Source organism: Calidris pugnax, unplaced genomic scaffold, assembly GCF_001431845.1.
Source record: "Calidris pugnax isolate Ruff unplaced genomic scaffold, ASM143184v1 scaffold177, whole genome shotgun sequence".
Lineage (NCBI taxonomy): Eukaryota > Metazoa > Chordata > Aves > Charadriiformes > Scolopacidae > Calidris > Calidris pugnax.
This window is the reverse complement of record NW_015090909.1, coordinates 2,766,822-2,785,074: the sequence shown is the minus strand read 5'-3', so window position 1 is coordinate 2,785,074 and position 18,253 is coordinate 2,766,822. Positions and strand designations below refer to the sequence as shown.

At 38.3% G+C, this 18,253-nt stretch overlaps 1 protein-coding gene across 1 annotated transcript in view; it reads right to left on the bottom strand.

Annotated features, from left to right (window-relative positions):
• Nucleotides 1–18,253, bottom strand: part of SPON1 (spondin 1, extracellular matrix protein) — a 199,571-nt gene that overhangs the window by 121,078 nt on the left and 60,240 nt on the right. The window contains exons 4-6 of the mRNA XM_014949274.1: nt 11,449–11,522; nt 10,024–10,146; nt 5,687–5,835 (exon numbers count right to left, since the gene is read on the bottom strand). Coding sequence (XP_014804760.1) covers nt 5,687–5,835; nt 10,024–10,146; nt 11,449–11,522 — 346 coding nt within the window. The remainder of the gene's footprint in view (nt 1–5,686; nt 5,836–10,023; nt 10,147–11,448; nt 11,523–18,253) is intronic.

The following is an 18,253-nucleotide window of genomic DNA, read 5'->3' as shown; positions in this document are numbered from 1 at the left end:
CATTCCTGCCTTTTCAGCAGAGAGAGGCCTCTGAAAAGCAGGAACTCAAATTCTCCCTGGGGACTGAGGAAGAAGGGTGCCCTGTGGGTATGTTGACACCCTTCACTGAAGGTTTGGTTAACCAAAGGCAGAAATTCCAGTCAGCCAATTTCTTCTAGTTTCCATGAGCAACAATAGTAGTAGAAATATCAATAGTAATATAAGGCAAAATAATATAAGATCCTGTATATGTTTTAATCTCTACCTGAAAAGAAAGCCAGGCCATCATGTTTTCACTCATTTTTTTAGCTACTTTAAAAAAGCACAGACTAAACTACTTCTGCAGCAATCAAAAACTTGAAGCTCAAAGTAACCTTATTCTCAAACATTCTTAAGGGGTGTCATGGTCTCCAAAGCTTAAGTGTTCAGGGAGAATTCTTAGCACAAGTGCAACTCAGTTGTACCTCCCTGGTCAGTTAGTTAATTTTAACTTCTATAAGTACACGGTAACAGATAATTCAAAAATCACAATTTTGAGCCTCTTTCAGTAAACATGATAATAATTCGCCTAGCAGTATAACAAAAAGCAATCAATATACTGCAGATTCCTCTTTGTAATTCAGGTGATTTACCAGTTTCAGTCAGAGAAATCTAACAACCCCATTTTTCGATGGAAGAACACAGTGATGTGTTACAAAACAGATAACGAAATGGTAACAATTCAACTGAAATACTGCTTTGGCAGGGGGGTTGGACTAGATGATCTCCAAAGGTCCCTTCCAACCCCTAAAATTCTGTGATTCTGATTCTGTGACTAAAATTACATATCTCAAAAAAAAACCCCCAAAATACCCAATCAATCAGGATCAATCCAACAGTGACATTGCTTTAATTTTTACTCCCTTTTCTTTTTTATTATGTGGATATATTTTTTAAAAATCCAAAGTAGAACTATTTTGTAAAAATAAACGTTTGGATAAAGTCATAATAATGACCTATTTTATTTTGTAAAAAGTTTCAGATATTTCAGATTTCATCTTCAATTAAGAAATTATCTTCACATAACTTATCACGTGTCAAAAAATTTACAAGCATCTTACTGGAAAGCAGAACTTGCTCTTCTCAAAGGTCTGGAGGCATAGTCAGCTCTAAGCTGAGGCCACTGAAGGCAATGGAAAAAAGTCATTCCACTCACTGACATTTCAGAGAGCATTAAACCAAACCTGTAAGAATGTCATCTATGTGTCTACAGGGAATAAGTAGAGAGTACAAATTGCATTTCCCAGTGATAGCCACAAGGTACACCATCTTACTTATCCTGGTTTTAAAAAATATTGGTGGCAAAATGACTTAGTATTTATTCTAATTAGACAAAATCAAATGAGTTATCTTGAAGTGCGAGACATTTAAATCAAAGAGGAATGACTATGTCTTTACTTCAAGCTTCTTTCATCTGCCTAGGCTATGACATTTAGCATTACACTTGATTCTTTTTGATTCATGTTTTAACCATCTTGTTTGTTTGTTTAAACACAGCAGTCACAATATGGATGCAGAATTCCCCTTTCGAATTCTGTATTTGTTACTGTTTAGGCAGTTTATCAAACAAGTTCTGGACAAATTAGGCTTTCTGAAAACAAAGTGAAAGAGTGAATATATTTCAGAGACACATAAAGTCAGCGAACATTCTTTTGCTCACATAATTCCTTTTCCATCCTCTGTTTGTTCATTTATAACTCCTGAAGTATAACGCATGAATTATCCTATTGTAGACATCAACCCCTTGACAGATTGTTTTACTAAAACTCTTATGTGCCATGGCTTTCCTTCCAGGCTGCCAGGAAATGTTTAACAAAAAGGCTGATTAGTTCCTTTAAGTTCTTCCAGATAAACAAACTACAAAGCAAGTTTAGAGTACCCAGGACCATCCATGCAAAAATATCACACAAGCTCTTTACCGTAACAACACAAATCAGAGCATTCGAAGGTGCTCAGTCAAGAAGAAAAGCTGCTGATGATTCAGCAGTCTGTCAAATGGGGAGCAGAAATGTTCACGCTTGAGAATCTTTAGTTAATGGCACATAATTGTTAGGACACTTCTTAACAAAGCTGTTTAAAGAAAGCCTTTTTTTCTTTGTTTCAGACACAGATGGTAAATTTTTAGTAATAATTCACAAAAATTAATGGATAGATTTTTTCCTTTCTTAATAAAACCTTAGATAATATCAATGGCACAGATGCCAGTTACATAAATACGTGTCTATGTATTGACCTAAGAAACTCCACTTGAAACACAGCAGATTCCCAACCCCAAGTCCGGCCTTGTAAGAAGTGCATTACGCGCTGGGGCTATGGCACCAGCCCTGCACTGCTGCACAGAGGGCTGGGTCCAGACACCAGAATTAAGCACAGAAGTTGCCTTTCTTGTGCGTTCAGAAAGCTCAAAGCTGCTTGGAAGAGTCATTTTAATTGCATCCTCCCACCACCCCAACAGCAGGCTGGGAGGGCAACAGATAGGGGAAATAAAGGGAGAATAAGAAATGGAAAAGGGGGAAATGCATCCTGAATTAAGCACAGAAGTTGCCTTTCTTGTGCGTTCAGAAAGCTCAAAGCTGCTTGGAAGAGTCATTTTAATTGCATCCTCCCACCACCCCAACAGCAGGCTGGGAGGGCAACAGATAGGGGAAATAAAGGGAGAATAAGAAATGGAAAAGGGGGAAATGGAGCTAGACTGGGAAGGGTAGGGAAGGAGCAATGTTAGCAAATTGTAATTGATATTGCAAGGGAGAAAGTGCAATAAGAAAACAAAACTAAAAGCCTGAATGAAATGTCGGCAAATCAGCTCCTGACAATACTGCTCTCTTTGTTGTAGAACTTTATCTCAGTATCTCTCAAAAATATTAGCACATCTTAAACACATGTTAAAAAGAAACAAAAAGTCAACTAAACTCAATTAAAATGTTATGGCATTTGTTGATATGCTGCACTGTTCTAGGTACTATCCAGTTATAACACCAATTAATTGCTCAGATTAGACTGAACCGGGAGAATCAGGGGAATTATTGAAGGTTTGACACAATCAAACTATTAGCTATTTTATGTACTTCAAAAGTCATAATCACCTCTTACCTGAATCCAGAGTATAAATGCATCTTCTTTTTGCAAACACATGGCACATAACGACAAAGAACCCAGAATTTGGAAAGCAGAGTCATGTTTTTAACTTTTTTCCATAGTCCATTCAAATTCACTGCCTCTTCCACCAATGCTTGCTACAATCTTTCACAACTGCACCTCCACTTGTCCTTCATCCCATACTCTCTCCATGCTCCTGCTGCTTCTGGACCAGACCTAATCTTTGTGTAGTTACAACTCAAATGCCCCAAACCCTTATTTATAAAGTATTTGTGAAGACTGTATAAAGAAATTATCTTTTTTTTTTTAGTACAAAGATACTAATTAAGATGATTTTCTTTATTTCACGTGGATCTACTTGAGAAAATCTTGATTTCCCAAGTAAGTAGCAAAAATGATAAATTATATGTCACATATGGAATATTCTGCTGTAATTTTAACACGTCTGGGTGTATATAGTATTACTAGGGTAAAATATAGCCACTTCTCAAAAAAGATGCAAAGGGAAGTTCTCTAGGATCAAGGGCTCCTTTGTATTCCCAGGTACACCAAAGCTCTATTATTTAAAGAGAATAACAAACCCACCATCACATTTCCCCTCCATATTAAACTTGTTTTTCCCTTTCGTAGTCCTTACATATCCATTGATAATATTAAATTATAAGATGTTTTTATTCTATTTTTCTTGGGTTTGGGAGTTTCTTGTCAAATCCACCAGCTGTTCTTGTACTGTGATTATATACACTTCAGCACCACAAAACCACAAATGAAATTTGGTATGTAAAGCCTTTTGCTATGTAAGTTTTCTTGTGGGCAAAACAGTCTTTGAGGTTGTTCTACACTATTACTATAAATGTAAATGAATCTTTTTTTGTATCTCTCTGTATAATTCTGTATATAATCTAAGTGTTATCTAGGAGGCCTTGAAATACTGTCTCTAACACACAGCAGTTACCAAAAGTGAATATGACTAATCAACAGTGTCATACTAATTACTGCTTTTAGTTTTGCTGACTTCATATTCAGAACTAACAAATATATTTCCTATATTTCCGATCCACAAAAATGATTGTAGGTACAGAGGGGTTTTTACATGTGTTCAAAATAAGGAATAGGTTATTTTCTCTGAAAACCACATAATTAAAGAAAGCATGCTTGTGATAGATGAATAATGATTAACAGGGAAAGACACCTTTGCTAATTACTGAAGTGTGAAGTATTATTTTCCATTCTCACGGCATTTATTTTGATTTTTTTTTTTTTTAAATTTGTACCTTATGGAAAGAACGGGCATTGAATGATTGAAACACAAATACTTCTATAAAATTCCAGCTGTTTTGAAATATTTAATTTTCAGTACATTTGGCAGCTTTAGAAACACTGTATGTCAATTAAATATTAATCTCACGGCACGCTGAAGGCTGGCATAGCAAAGCAGGCACATGAAATGCCAAAACAAGCCCTTTGGCTCCCATTCTGCTGACTCGCAGTGTGTCCCTGCCATCCCATCGGACTATTCTGCCTGGGACTAGGCCTCCTGCTCACCTGTATCACTTTATCAATTTGGGGAGAAAGTCTGGAAAGCAGAGTCAGACAGAGACTCCTGTAAACCAGATCTGTTGTTAACTTTTCTGCCTTTAACTTTTCTTGCTGAATTGTATGTATAGCTCCATTATGTGTTATAATATTTACATTCTTTCTGTCTTATAACTGAGTTCAGTTTCCAGTGGGTCCTTAAATTTCATGGAAGTTGATGTCCTAATAATAATCATCATGTCCTTGTGTATTTTATTTCATTGCTTGTTACCTAATGTAACAAAATGAAAATCAACTATAAACTATTTGAAAGATTGATTTCTGTTCAGCTGCATCTATCCCCTATAAGATGATACACTGTAAAGGCTCTTTTGCCCTTAAACCATAATCATGATTCATGAAATTTTATTAGTGCAGTTGTGTAAAGCTTTCCTGCTCAGGAACAAAAATCACCTCTGTCTCCTGTAAGAGCATTTCTAACTTGAATGAATCTGCAGAAAATTGCAAATACAGTGCTTACCAGAAAAAAATCCCCACAAACTACTGCATACTATAAACTAAAAATCATCACTTCAAAATGGAATGAAGGATACTGCTTGCAGCATGGCATTCCTTTACCAAACTCTAATTGTCTTCATGATTAAGCCTGGAAACATTAATTTTACTTTTCTACCTCTGATTTATGCCTTGCATGACACATAGATTTTTCTAAGTTCAGAATACTGCCACTTACTTGTCCTTCCACAGATGAAAACTTTTGCCAGAGTAAGAATGAGTCTAGAAAGACAGGCAGATCTCCTAATCTGCTTAATTGAAAATTAGCCAGTAAAATGACATTCACAGACATTGTCAATGACAAATCATTCACAGGCCAAGGTAGGACGCATTTTTCAAAGTATGCACTAAATTCCACCTACTTTCCTAATCTGCTTAATTGAAAATTAGCCAGCAAAATGACATTCACATTGTCAATGACAAATCATTCACAAGCCAAGGTAGGATGCATTTTTCAAAGTATGCACTAAATTACACCTACCTGCTGTCGAATTTCTTCTTCCATCTTTACTGGGGACCCCAACTCTGCGACTTGTTTGACGCCTTCACTAGCATATCCTCCATACTCCCAAAGGATGTAGTTCTTTGAGTGAGAACTTCCAATGATGGCGGACCAGTGGTTGGTGCGTCCTTTCAGGGGGCAAAAGAAACCAAACAAAAACATCAACAACAAAGACTCAATATAACATAATTCCTGATTTTTTATTAAAGTGAAAGGTTTTAGTGCCCAGTCTTCACCAGTACCAAGATTTTGCATGTGTTGCACGCTGACAGTTCTCATTACATCAATACACCATATCTTAAGACTAATTATTGGATATAACAACAGGCAGAAACAGTAAGATTGTTTCTCAGCTTATCAAGCAGCCCCTCCAGATAGTTTTAGTATATTTTTTTCTTTACCAAAGACTTCACTTCTTCAGGAAGTTTAAGAATACTTTTATTTTAGGTTGTAGAATATTTTTAAGGATGAAACCTGCAAGGGAAGACTTCAGTGGTCACTCAAAGATTTAACAGCAATTAATTTCCTTACCAAGAGATACTGGATTCTAACAGTCCACTAGATTTGTATTTGAGTGGTGACAGCAGATTACCAGCAAAAGGCAGATCTAAGCATGATTACACTATCATTAAATGCTATAGATTTTTGTTTATAGCTTTGTGCCCAAACATTATCCAGAACCAAGCTATATGTGGCTCACAGTCAGAAACTGCCCCTGGCAGTTTGTAAAAGGATTCCCGTTCCTGTTTCTTATCTTGTTGAATGGGAAAAGGAAAATAAAATGTAAAAGTTTAAAAGGAAAATGTTAGAGAAGTCTGATGGAATTGCAAAGAGAATCTAGCAGAAATAAGGAGTCACAGAAGTCCCACAGTACTGCAAGTAAAAATGAATTCACTTACATGTCAAATAACACTCTGCAAAGATATGAGCTTAAAGGAAAAGAATGAGAAAATTAACCGCTCACATAAGCAGACAGTCTGGTAACAGTGCAAAGACTGTAGGAGATGAGGGAGACAGAATGATGGAAGAAGACAATATTCAACATTTTTCTTTGCAATGCAAAAGGTACAGAGTAGCAGTGAAACCAGCTGAAAAATAGAATAAATGAATGAAAAATAATGAAGTAAACAACAGGAATGCAAATTTAATATATGAAAGGTGCGACATCAAAATTGAAAAAGACAGTGTAGAGAATTGAATAGGTAAAGTCAGATGCAGGAACCTAGTCACAGAAGAACAGAAAATAGATTAGAAATAAAAAAATTAACTCCAACAGTAGGGGTAAAAAGCTAGAAAAATGTAGCGAGTAGACAGATGAGGAGATAGCCTAGCAACACAGCGAACAAAGCCTCCATAGTTTCCCTAGTGCTACACTTGGACCAAAATACACCTACTAGGCTCTGAATTATAGTAGATTTGATGTTTTCAGAGCCCATTACAGCTAATCAGTAATTGAGCCCAAATGGAGGAAAAACAAAACTAAAACTCGTCCCCACCATGAAGAGACTACAGTGTCAGAAGATGATTTCTTGATCTAAGATCTATTTATTGTTCCTTAAATGGACACTGGCAGCTTGTCAAACCACAGAGAGATACTGTCAATTTATTTCCAGTGATGGGACCACCAGTTTTTCCCATTCTTTCTTCCTAGCACACAGGTCTATCTCACAAGTCACAGACAGCAGCTTTCCCTGAAACACAGTAAGTGACACTTAATGAAACTTACTGAAAGAGAAGGTTCCACATAGTCCCTACAAAAGAAAAATGTATCACTACAGAGAGAAACCAGAGTGTCTTTAAATCTTTAGTAAAATGGACAATGAATTGTTCCATGTTTTCCAAAGCTTTTCACACTCTCTATCCTAAACAGATCAAGAACCTCTGATGTCTTTGCAACCAGAGCCCAGCTTCTTCCACTAAACGCCTCTCCCTAAAGATACTGGCTCTGGAGAGAAAGCAACTGGCCCACCTACTTGCCCAAATAAGCTGTTGGAAGTATACTGCATCTACTATAAACCTTTTACAAAATCTGTGCAACTTTTGCAAATGTTTCACTCCTCACCTTGAACCTCCCATTTTTGTTGAGAACCAAGAGACAGCTCAATATAGCTTCTTAAGCCTTTTCCTCTAAACGTCAAAGAAACTTGTCTACATGAAATAATTTGAGCAGTACAAGGCTGAAACTATTTCGCATCACCAGTCCGATGTCAGTATCCAATTCTTAAAACAGCAAACAGAATACTGACAACTTTCCAATGGTGTTATTTCACTTCCTTTTGTATGAGTAGTTTCTCAATTTACACACTTATATGTGTATTTTTGCATAAAGATCAAGGTGGCACCAGAACGTGAGAATGTATCCTCCAACATATTTCATAGATGTGCCATATCAAATCACGATGGAGGGCATATATATTTCTGTTACCATATATGGGTGATACCCAGAGACAATAAATGCTTTTAAGCCACAGGGCATATGCAAATACAAATATTTCTGACTGTAATGTGAAATTATTCATAATCCATGGAATCTGTGAAAGACTCAAAATAATTTCCCAGAATTAAAAGTTTTGCACTGTAACTTCCAGAAAAATTCCTGTTTAATAGCAAAAGAAAATACTTTATTTGGCAAAAGCAGTTTTTTGGAGAAAGCTAAGCAACACAGTACATATTACTCAGGGATTTCTAAAGCAAATCAGAAGATAAGTTAAAGAATAGACGAGAAAGCTAAGCAACACAGTACATATTACTTAGGGATTTTTAAAGCAAATCAGAAGGTAAGTTAAAGAATAGACAAAAAAATGTAAGTTTTATGGTCTGCTTTCTATTTCAGCCATTCTAATGGCATAAGAGTAGAGAGGATTTTTTTCTGTGATGTCTTGGCACATAATGAGTGATTTACCACAATCCACCATAAATAGCATTGTATTTAAACGTAAGTACTGCACTAGTGCAACATTTTAAAGAATATTGTTGATGACTAGCTTTCATTATGTTAATAGAATTCACCACTTCGTAACTGGGAAGAGACAGCAGTCTAGAGAGTCCACTATTATGGCAAACTACTGCAACTTGCTTACTTTCACACTCATATTCCTCATGTGTTCACTGATTTGGATTTAAAAGAAAAGGCCACTTATCCCCAATATTACATCATTAAATCGCAGTCATTTCATAGTTTTCAATCATTTTCTCATGCCCTATGTCTAACCACCAGCTGAATCCATACAAATAATGCATATAAAGTGTCACACTCAGCAGATATATAAATCATCCAATAGCCTCTCAGAGCATTCCTGCAATTATTGGGTTTGGCTCATTTTATTTCCTGTGTATTCAGCTGACAAATAATATCTGAACAATGCTACATTCAACTTAAAATGTATGAGACTCGACATAAGCAATATTGCTCAGGCTGTTAAAACTATGAGCTTATTGACACACAAACCGTATTTGAGTTATATGATGATACTCTGACAATGTGACAATAATAATAATAAAAATTGAAATATAGAATCTATATAACAAACATCAGCCACAGAAAACATAACAAAGTTTCAAGACCAGTAAATGTGATTCACGTTCTCAAATCATTTCCTAGCCTTTATTGCCACAGACTGAGCATTCAGTAATGAAAGAACAAATGTATAATACACATTTTTGTAACTTTAGCTCGTTACGGTTAGTTGGGTTATTGCAACCAGAATACTGATTCCGCAGTTCAGAAACTTTAAAAACAGAAACAGACAGGCAAAGCTCAGAACGTGTATTTTATCTGTCTATTCAACCAACAAAGACAAAGAAGACAGAATATTCTAAGGTCTCTATATCTAATTAACACCCTTAGGCAGCAAGATTCAGGGCTCATGAAAACTAGTTGGAATCTCTCAAAAGACTCTGAAGGAAAACATATTGGCTAGAATGGCATGGTTGTAAAATCAAAATATTAGTGTGTTGCCCATCCTTTGTGGCCTTTTTCTTAAAATCTCATTTCCTAGATGCACATTATAAGGCAGTAAAGCTTTCACTTAAAATAAAATAAAATAAAAAGTAACCTTTCTCATTGCAAAGAAATCTTAAAAATGTGATCTCATATGCACCTCAGTTCAAAATGTCAGGCAAATCAACAGATGTTTTTTGTAATGTATAGCACTCACAGAAAGATCCATAAATCTTCAATAATGAAGATTAGCAGTATTCCATATACATCATAATTTACACTGCTGAGCTGTAAATAAGTAATGTGTCATGTAACAAGCTCCAACTCCTTTCATGGTCCCTATATGGTACAACAATAGTAAAAGAATGATACTCACGTGGAAAATCTTTGGGATGTGTTTTTTCTGACCAGTTTCCATAAAAAGTTAGCCTGTATTTGGCAGTTCCACAGGCACAACAATCTAAAATGGGTTTGTCGGTCACACCTTCTGAGGCTGAATCTGAAAAAGCAGCAAAGTACTGAAATGGTTACAACTCAAAATCAACAGATGACAGCAAAGTTGCCATAATAACTACTCCAGTAAATAAATTTGAGTTAAATATATTTTTTCATTTATTTTTAAGTGGGGCTACGTTAGACTAAACCAGAACCCTGAAATACCTGCATCGCATTTATAAGCAAATGTAATGAATTAAATGTACATTTTAAAATATGAAGGCATTGCTATTTCAGTAGTCTTCAGATTCAAAACCAGTTTGTTTCTGGTTCTCATCTGATATGGACAAATCTCAAAACACATCAGGCCTGGAACTTCTCAACAGCCAATGCACCTAAATTCTCCACTGGGATGCAATAACCAACTTCAATGCTTAGGTTTAGGAAAGGATAAAATAGCCTAGGATTCAATTAACTATATGCCCTGGAGACAAATGGGTTTCATACAAAGACCAGGTAAAAAGTTGCAAGTATCACATTTAGGGGAAGGCAAGGAAAATTGTTTAAGGAACAGTGTATGTGATAAGGCAGAACATAACTGAAGAACCCAAATTTCATAGAATCATAGGATAGCTTGGATTGGAAGGGACCTTAAAGATTATCTAGTTCCAACTCCCTTCCCACTAGACCAGGTTGCTCAAAGCCCCATCCAACCTGTCCTGAACACCTCCAGGGATGGGGAATCCACAACTACTCTGGTAACCTGTGTCAGTGCTTCACCACCCTCAGAGTAAAGAATTCCTACCTAGTATCTAATCTAAATCTAACCTCCTCCAGTTTAAAACTCTTACCCCTGATCCTATCGCTACACTCCCTGATAAAGAGTCCCTCCCATCTCTCCTGTAGGCCCCCTGTAGGTACTGGAAGGTCGTCATAAGGTCTCCCTGGAGCCTTCTCTTCTCCAAGCTGAACAACCTCAACTCTCTCAGCCTGTCCTCATAGGAGTGGTGCTCCAGCCCTCTGATCATCTTTGTGGCCCTCCTCTGGACTCACTCCAACAAGTTCATGTCCCTCTTATGTTGGGGGCCCCCGAGCTGGGTACACTAGTTCATGTCCTTCTTATGTTGGGGGCCCCCAAGCTGGGTGCACTACTCCAAGTGGGGTCTCAAGAGAGTGGAGTAGAGGGGCAGAATCACCTACCTCAGCCTGCTGGCCATACTTTTGATGCAGCCCAGGATCCAGGATTTGTACCTGTGAACCTGGATGAAACTGTTCAAGGCCTCAAAATTTTATTTTGATATAATTTTTTAAGATAAATATGTGGAACAGGACAAGGGGGTCAGAAAGATATGTCACTTTACCTTACCTTGTTCACAAATTTTTTTGGTGAGAGAACCCTCATCTTGAAAATAAATTATGCGCTTCTGCACAATACTGGCTCTATAAAGAAAAAAAAAAAAGGTTTTAAATATATTTATTCCTTAAAGGAAGAAGAAAATGCATCATAAAGTAGCAAAAGGGCAGAACTGAACTGCTAAGACCTAGGCATATTTCTGTCTTCTAGGAATACATATACATGACATAAGACTACAGTTGGATATTTTAGTTTCAATTTGCATTTGAATTTCATCATGTTTTACAGAAACTTAGAGTGTTATTACCTTTAGAGAAGTGATCATAATCATATGGTGAAGATCTGTGCTCTTGAAATGCATGATGGTCAACTGAGTATTCAATATTTCAAACAAATCTCATATTAAAATACTGAAATTATATTCAATTTCAGAAAACTAGCACAGCTAAAGCAAGCAGCTGTTTGTAGGAAATTAAATGGCAATCTGAAGAGATAAATAGTTCTGATGTATGACAGCAATTCAGTGCAAATAACAGGTAAAACAGAAGTTAGAAAAAGAGCTAGCATAAGCTAAAGTCTTTAAAAGCAATTCAAAGGTTCCAAAAGATAAGTCACTTTAAAATTAATTAAATCTAGAATGTTTTATTAAGGCTTATAGTGCAAACGAAATGTAAGTTTATAAGCCTTAGTTTGGGGGGGTGAGGAAGGCTGAATCTGAAAATGATACAGAAAAAAACAGTTACTGTGCAATTTTATTTTTTACAGCTGAAACTGTAGAGCTGAAATTTAGCTGAGTTTTAGCCTCCCATCTGAGAGACCATAAATTGAATTTTTCATCAAAGATCTTCAATGCACCAAGCAGATTAGTATCATAACCACCACATGGTAAATGTCAAAAACAATAATCAACTGAAATATATGTGCTAATGGCTCAGGTCACCTCTTTCAGTCCTAAAAAAAACTTAAGTATTTTCTTTCACCAGTCTTTAACTATAAAAATTTAATTCATTTATCTTTTTTCTATAAGAAAACATAATTTGGTTAAATTTAAAGACATTCTTTGGACATAGAGTTTTCTGAGGAGAAGATGCTTTAGGAGCTTGTACTCTTTTTTGTTTACCAGTAAGGAAGCGCGTTCTTCTAGCAACACTGCGTACCAGCAGTCATATTTAAAACTCTAAATAGCAAGGGCCAGATTCTTGTCTTACCTCAACTTTACAGTTAAATAATTACCTTGATATTTCTAGTTATTCCTCACTCATACCAGTTGAAGTAAGAAGAAAAATAAGACTGTATATGCCTCAAAGTGTTGTAGTCAGGTAAACCTTTCTTTGACTATGTCCCACCCCATAAAATTACCACTTTTACTGTGCTTTTTTTTGTCAAGGTACAAGGTCAGAGTAGGATAGGAAGGAATGCTTATTTTCACATTTTAAAGCACCCAGGAGCATAATCTGGTTTTGTAAACCTCTTAAAGCTAGATGAAACTGGAAAGGGTGCAGAAGCTACAGCTTGCTCTTAATAGCGCTGGCATCTTCTAAATGAAGATGTGGCGAAGGACAATACAGGCAACCAACCAAAGCTGTGAAAAAACAGCATGAAATGGAGAAGAGCAAAACTAGCTGTTACAAAAAGCAAGAGCGTGACCTGCCAGCATTTGGTGAAGGGGAACTCCTAGGGCTCATCTTTATAAGGGAGTGTTTACACTAGGGATAAATAAGAGCCTGCAGCAAATAGTAGAAAGTGAATTAAACCTAGAGTTAGTTAAATCTGTCTTTTATTAATATGAAAACTGCCATGGGACAATTTAAATGGTGCCAGAAGAAAATGACCAAGTATGTGAGAAGCAGAATGAAAGCTTTCTGAGAAATCTTTTCAGGGTTTCTAACAAGAAACAAAGGGAAAAAATGAAATGAACAAAATCACCAAAACAACACTACCAATGGTAAGAGCCCAAAGGCCGGCCTGTGACAGTGGCATGCTACCTTAGTTTCTCCAGCCTTCACGTTGAAAACCAAAGACAACTTTAAAGACTTTTTGGATGCTATGCAATTAGGAACCAATACTTTCACACAGACTCAATGGAATACATGCAATTTTTGATACACCATCAATCATGCTTTTTCAAACACTGTACCATAAAACTGGAAACCAGTTATGTAAGATGATTAATAAAATGCTAAGTAATAGCAACCTGAGCTGAAATGTATATGCATCATCACAACTCACAAATTGTCAAGATGCTTTAATTTCTTATACACTGGCCAGTTACCAGCAGCCATCTTCCAGAATTGATACCAAGGCCAAAGCATCTTCATCAATGTCCTAGATGAGGGGGTGGGATACAACCTCAACAGGTTTGCAGATCGTACTAAACTGGGGGAACAGCTGACACAATGGAGGGTAAGGCTTCTATTTAGAAAGGCAAATTCCTGACAGACTTGAGAAATGGGTTGGCATGAACCCCATGAAAAATCAAAGACAAAGTCTTGCACATAGAATCGTCTAGGTTGGAAGGGACTTTAAAGATCATCTAGTTCAACCATCAACCTAACTCTGACAAAAAAATAAGTAAGAAATAAGCAATTAAAAAAAAAACAACAACAAAACACTAAACCATATTATTGAGGACCATGTCAACCTGTCTTTTGAACACCTCCAGGGATGGTGCCTCAAACACTTCCCTGGGCAGCCTATCCCAATGCTGGATAACCCTTTCTGTGAAGTAATGTTTCCTAATATCCAATCTAAACCTCCCCTGGCACAACTTGAGGCCATTTCCCCTTGTCCTATCTCCTGTGACTTGGGAGACAAGACCGACCCCCGCTTCTCTACACCCCCCCTTCAGGTAGTTATAGAGCGCCATAAGGTCTCCCCTCAGCCTCCTCTTCTTCAGACTAAACAACCCCAGCTCCCTCAGCCTCTCCTCATAAGACTTACTCTCCAGACCCCTCACCAGCTTCATTGCCCTTCTCTGGGCCCACTCCAGCACCTCAATGTCTTTTTTTGTGGTAAAGGGCCCAAAACTGGACACAGTACTTGAGGTGAGGCCTCATCAGTGCCGAGTACAGGGGGACGATCACCTCACGGGCCCTACTCACCACACTGTTCCTGATACAGGCCAGGATACCATTGGCCTTCTTGGCCACCTGGGCACACTGCTGGCTCATGTTCAGCCGACAGTCGACCAACACCCCCAGGTCCTTTTCTGTCAGGCAGCTCCAGCCACTCTGCCCCCAGCCTGGAGCGCTGCCTGGGGTTGTTGTGACCCAAGCGCAGGACCCGGCACTTGGCCTTATTGAAACTCATCCTGTTGGTCTCGGCCCATCCAGCCAGCCTGTCCAGATCCCTCTGCAGAGCCTCTCTACCCTCCAGCAGGTTGACACTGCCACCCAGCTTGGTTTTGCCTGTGAACTTACTGAGGGTGCACTCGATCCCCTCGTCCAGATCATTGATAAAGATATTAAAGAGAACGGGTCCCAGTACTGAGCCCTGTGGGACACCACTCGTGACCGGCCGCCAACTGGATTTAACTCCATTCACCACCACTCTCTGGGCCCAGCCCTGCAGCCAGTTTTTAACCCAGTGCAGAGTATACCCATCTGAGCCATGAGCAGCCAGTTTCTCCAGGAGGATACTGGGGGAGACTATCAAAGGCCTTGCTAAAGTCCAAGTAAACACCACATCCGCAGCCTTTCCTTCATCCAGCAAGCGGGTCACTTGGTCATAGAAGGAGATCAGGTTTGTCAAGCAGGACCTGCCCCTCATGAACCCATGCTGGCTGGGCCTGATCACCTGAGCATCCTTCATGCACTGCACAATGGCACTCAGGATGACAGGATGGAATAGGATGGATAGGATGGAATAATGCAGTTACAATGGTACAGTACAGGGTACCTGCTAGCCAGAGAGCAGCTTTGCAGAAAAGGCCTTGGGAGTCTTGGTGGACAAGCTGACCATGAACCAGTAGCACATCATTGCTGCTAAGGCACCCACTGGCCTCCTAGGTGGTTTCAGCAAAACGTAGCAACCTGGTCAAGGATTCGACCAGGATCTGGATTTCTTTCCCTTCATTTAGTACTTGTAAGACAACATCTGGAGTATTACATCCAGTTTTGGGTTGCCCAGTTAGAGAAAGACATTGCATTACTAGAGAAAGTCCAGGGAAGGACCACCAAGATGATGGAGCCCATGATGTGAGTGGAAGCTGAGAGAACTGGGTTCATTCCATCTAAAGAAGAAAATGTAAATGAAGGACCTTCCTGCTTGTTGTCTTCAATGACCTATTGGAAATACACAGAAGAGGTAGAGCCAAATGCTCCTCTGAAGAGCATAGTGGAAGGATGCAAGGCAACAGACAAGTGGGTACACAAGAAATATCATGCAGAGACAAGGAAAGTCTTTCTCACCACGAGGACGCTCAAAGTGATCAAAGACCAGAACAGGCTACCTAGGTAGTTTTTACAATCTCCGCCCTAATAATTCTATGGCCCTGTACTTTAAGTATTATTTTAAATAACAGGTTTTCCAAAGCTTATTCAAAAAAACTCTACCATTTGGAAAATCAAACCAAAAAACTAGCTGCTTGATAAAGGAGCTCCAAAATCTGCAAATAACAAAGATATTACAAGTATTTAATTTGAGAAACAGATATTTTAGTAATAAATGTAGAAAGATTGTTTGAAGCCTGAAGTGTACTTACATTATTCTTTTTGCTGCAGTTAGCTCATCACTGTGAAATGTCAAGGGAACAGTTCCCTTTCTAACAACAAAAGCTTCACAGCTTTCTGAGTCACTGTCTCTTCATCTGTGTTTGAAATTATATATGGAGCCAATAATCTAAATGGGAGTTTTGTTATTGATTCCAAGTGGAACAGGAATTGTATATTGGATGGCTGCATAAATACCAAAAGCAGGCAGACAACAAATACTCAGACAGAAACAATATTAAATTAATTTTCAGGGTACCTGCTAGCCAGAGAGCAGCTTTGCAGAAAAGGCCTTGGGAGTCTTGGTGGACAAGCTGACCATGAACCAGTAGCACATCATTGCTGCTAAGGCACCCACCTCCTAGGTGGTTTCAGCAAAACGTAGCAACCTGGTCAAGGATTCGACCAGGATCTGGATTTCTTTCCCTTCATTTAGTACTTGTAAGACAACATCTGGAGTATTACATCCAGTTTTGGGTTGCCCAGTTAGAGAAAGACAATGCATTACTAGAGGAAGTCCAGTGAAGGACCACCAAGATGATTAGAGGGATGGAGCCCATGATGTGAGTGGAAGATTCCCTTCATTTAGTACTTGTAAGACAACATCTGGAGTATTACATCCAGTTTTGGGTTGCCCAGTTAGAGAAAGACATTGCATTACTAGAGAAAGTCCAGGGAAGGACCACCAAGATGATGGAGCCCATGATGTGAGTGGAAGCTGAGAGAACTGGGTTCATTCCATCTAAAGAAGAAAATGTAAATGAAGGACCTTCCTGCTTGTTGTCTTCAATGACCTATTGGAAATACACAGAAGAGGTAGAGCCAAATGCTCCTCTGAAGCACATAGTGGAAGGATGCAAGGCAACAGACAAGTGGGTACACAAGAAATATCATGCAGAAGAAAAGGCCTTGGGAGTCTTGGTGGACAAGCTGACCATGAACCAGTAGCACATCATTGCTGCTAAGGCACCCACCTCCTAGGTGGTTTCAGCAAAACGTAGCAACCTGGTCAAGGATTCGACCAGGATCTGGATTTCTTTCCCTTCATTTAGTACTTGTAAGACGACATCTGGAGTATTACATCCAGTTTTGGGTTGCCCAGTTAGAGAAAGACAATGCATTACTAGAGGAAGTCCAGTGAAGGACCACCAAGATGATTAGAGGGATGGAGCCCATGATGTGAGTGGAAGATGAGAGAACTGGGTTCATTCCATCTAAAGAAGAAAATGTAAATGAAGGACCTTCCTGCTTGTTGTCTTCAATGACCTATTGGAAATACACAGAAGAGGTAGAGCCAAATGCTCCTCTGAAGCACATAGTGGAAGGATGCAAGGCAACAGACAAGTGGGTACACAATAAATATCATGCAGAGACAAGGAAAGTCTTTCTCACCACGAGGATGGTCAAGGTGATCAAAGACCAAAACAGGCTGCCTAGGTAGTTTTTACAATCTCCACCCTGGAGATATTAAAACTTGTTCAAACGCATGCCTCAGCAACTTACTCAACCTACCGGATATAACAACAACTACTTCAAGCAGGCAGGTGGACTAAATGACTTCCAGACCTAAATAATTCTATGGCCCTGTACTTTAAGTATTATTTTAAATAACAGGTTTTCCAAAGCTTATTCAAAAAAACTCTACCATTTGGAAAATCAAACCAAAAAACTAGCTGCTTGATAAAGGAGCTCCAAAATCTGCAAATAACAAAGATATTACAAGTATTTAATTTGAGAAACAGATATTTTAGTAATAAATGTAGAAAGATTGTTTGAAGCCTGAAGTGTACTTACATTATTCTTTTTGCTGCAGTTAGCTCATCACTGTGAAATGTCAAGGGAACAGTTCCCTTTCTAACAACAAAAGCTTCACAGCTTTCTGAGTCACTGTCTCTTCATCTGTGTTTGAAATTATATATGGAGCCAATAATCTAAATGGGAGTTTTGTTATTGATTCCAAGTGGAACAGGAATTGTATATTGGATGGCTGCATAAATACCAAAAGCAGGCAGACAACAAATACTCAGACAGAAACAATATTAATTTAAAAATATTAATTGTTTTAATAATCAGCTTCTAGATTGAAGACAGACCAAAGCATCTGATCA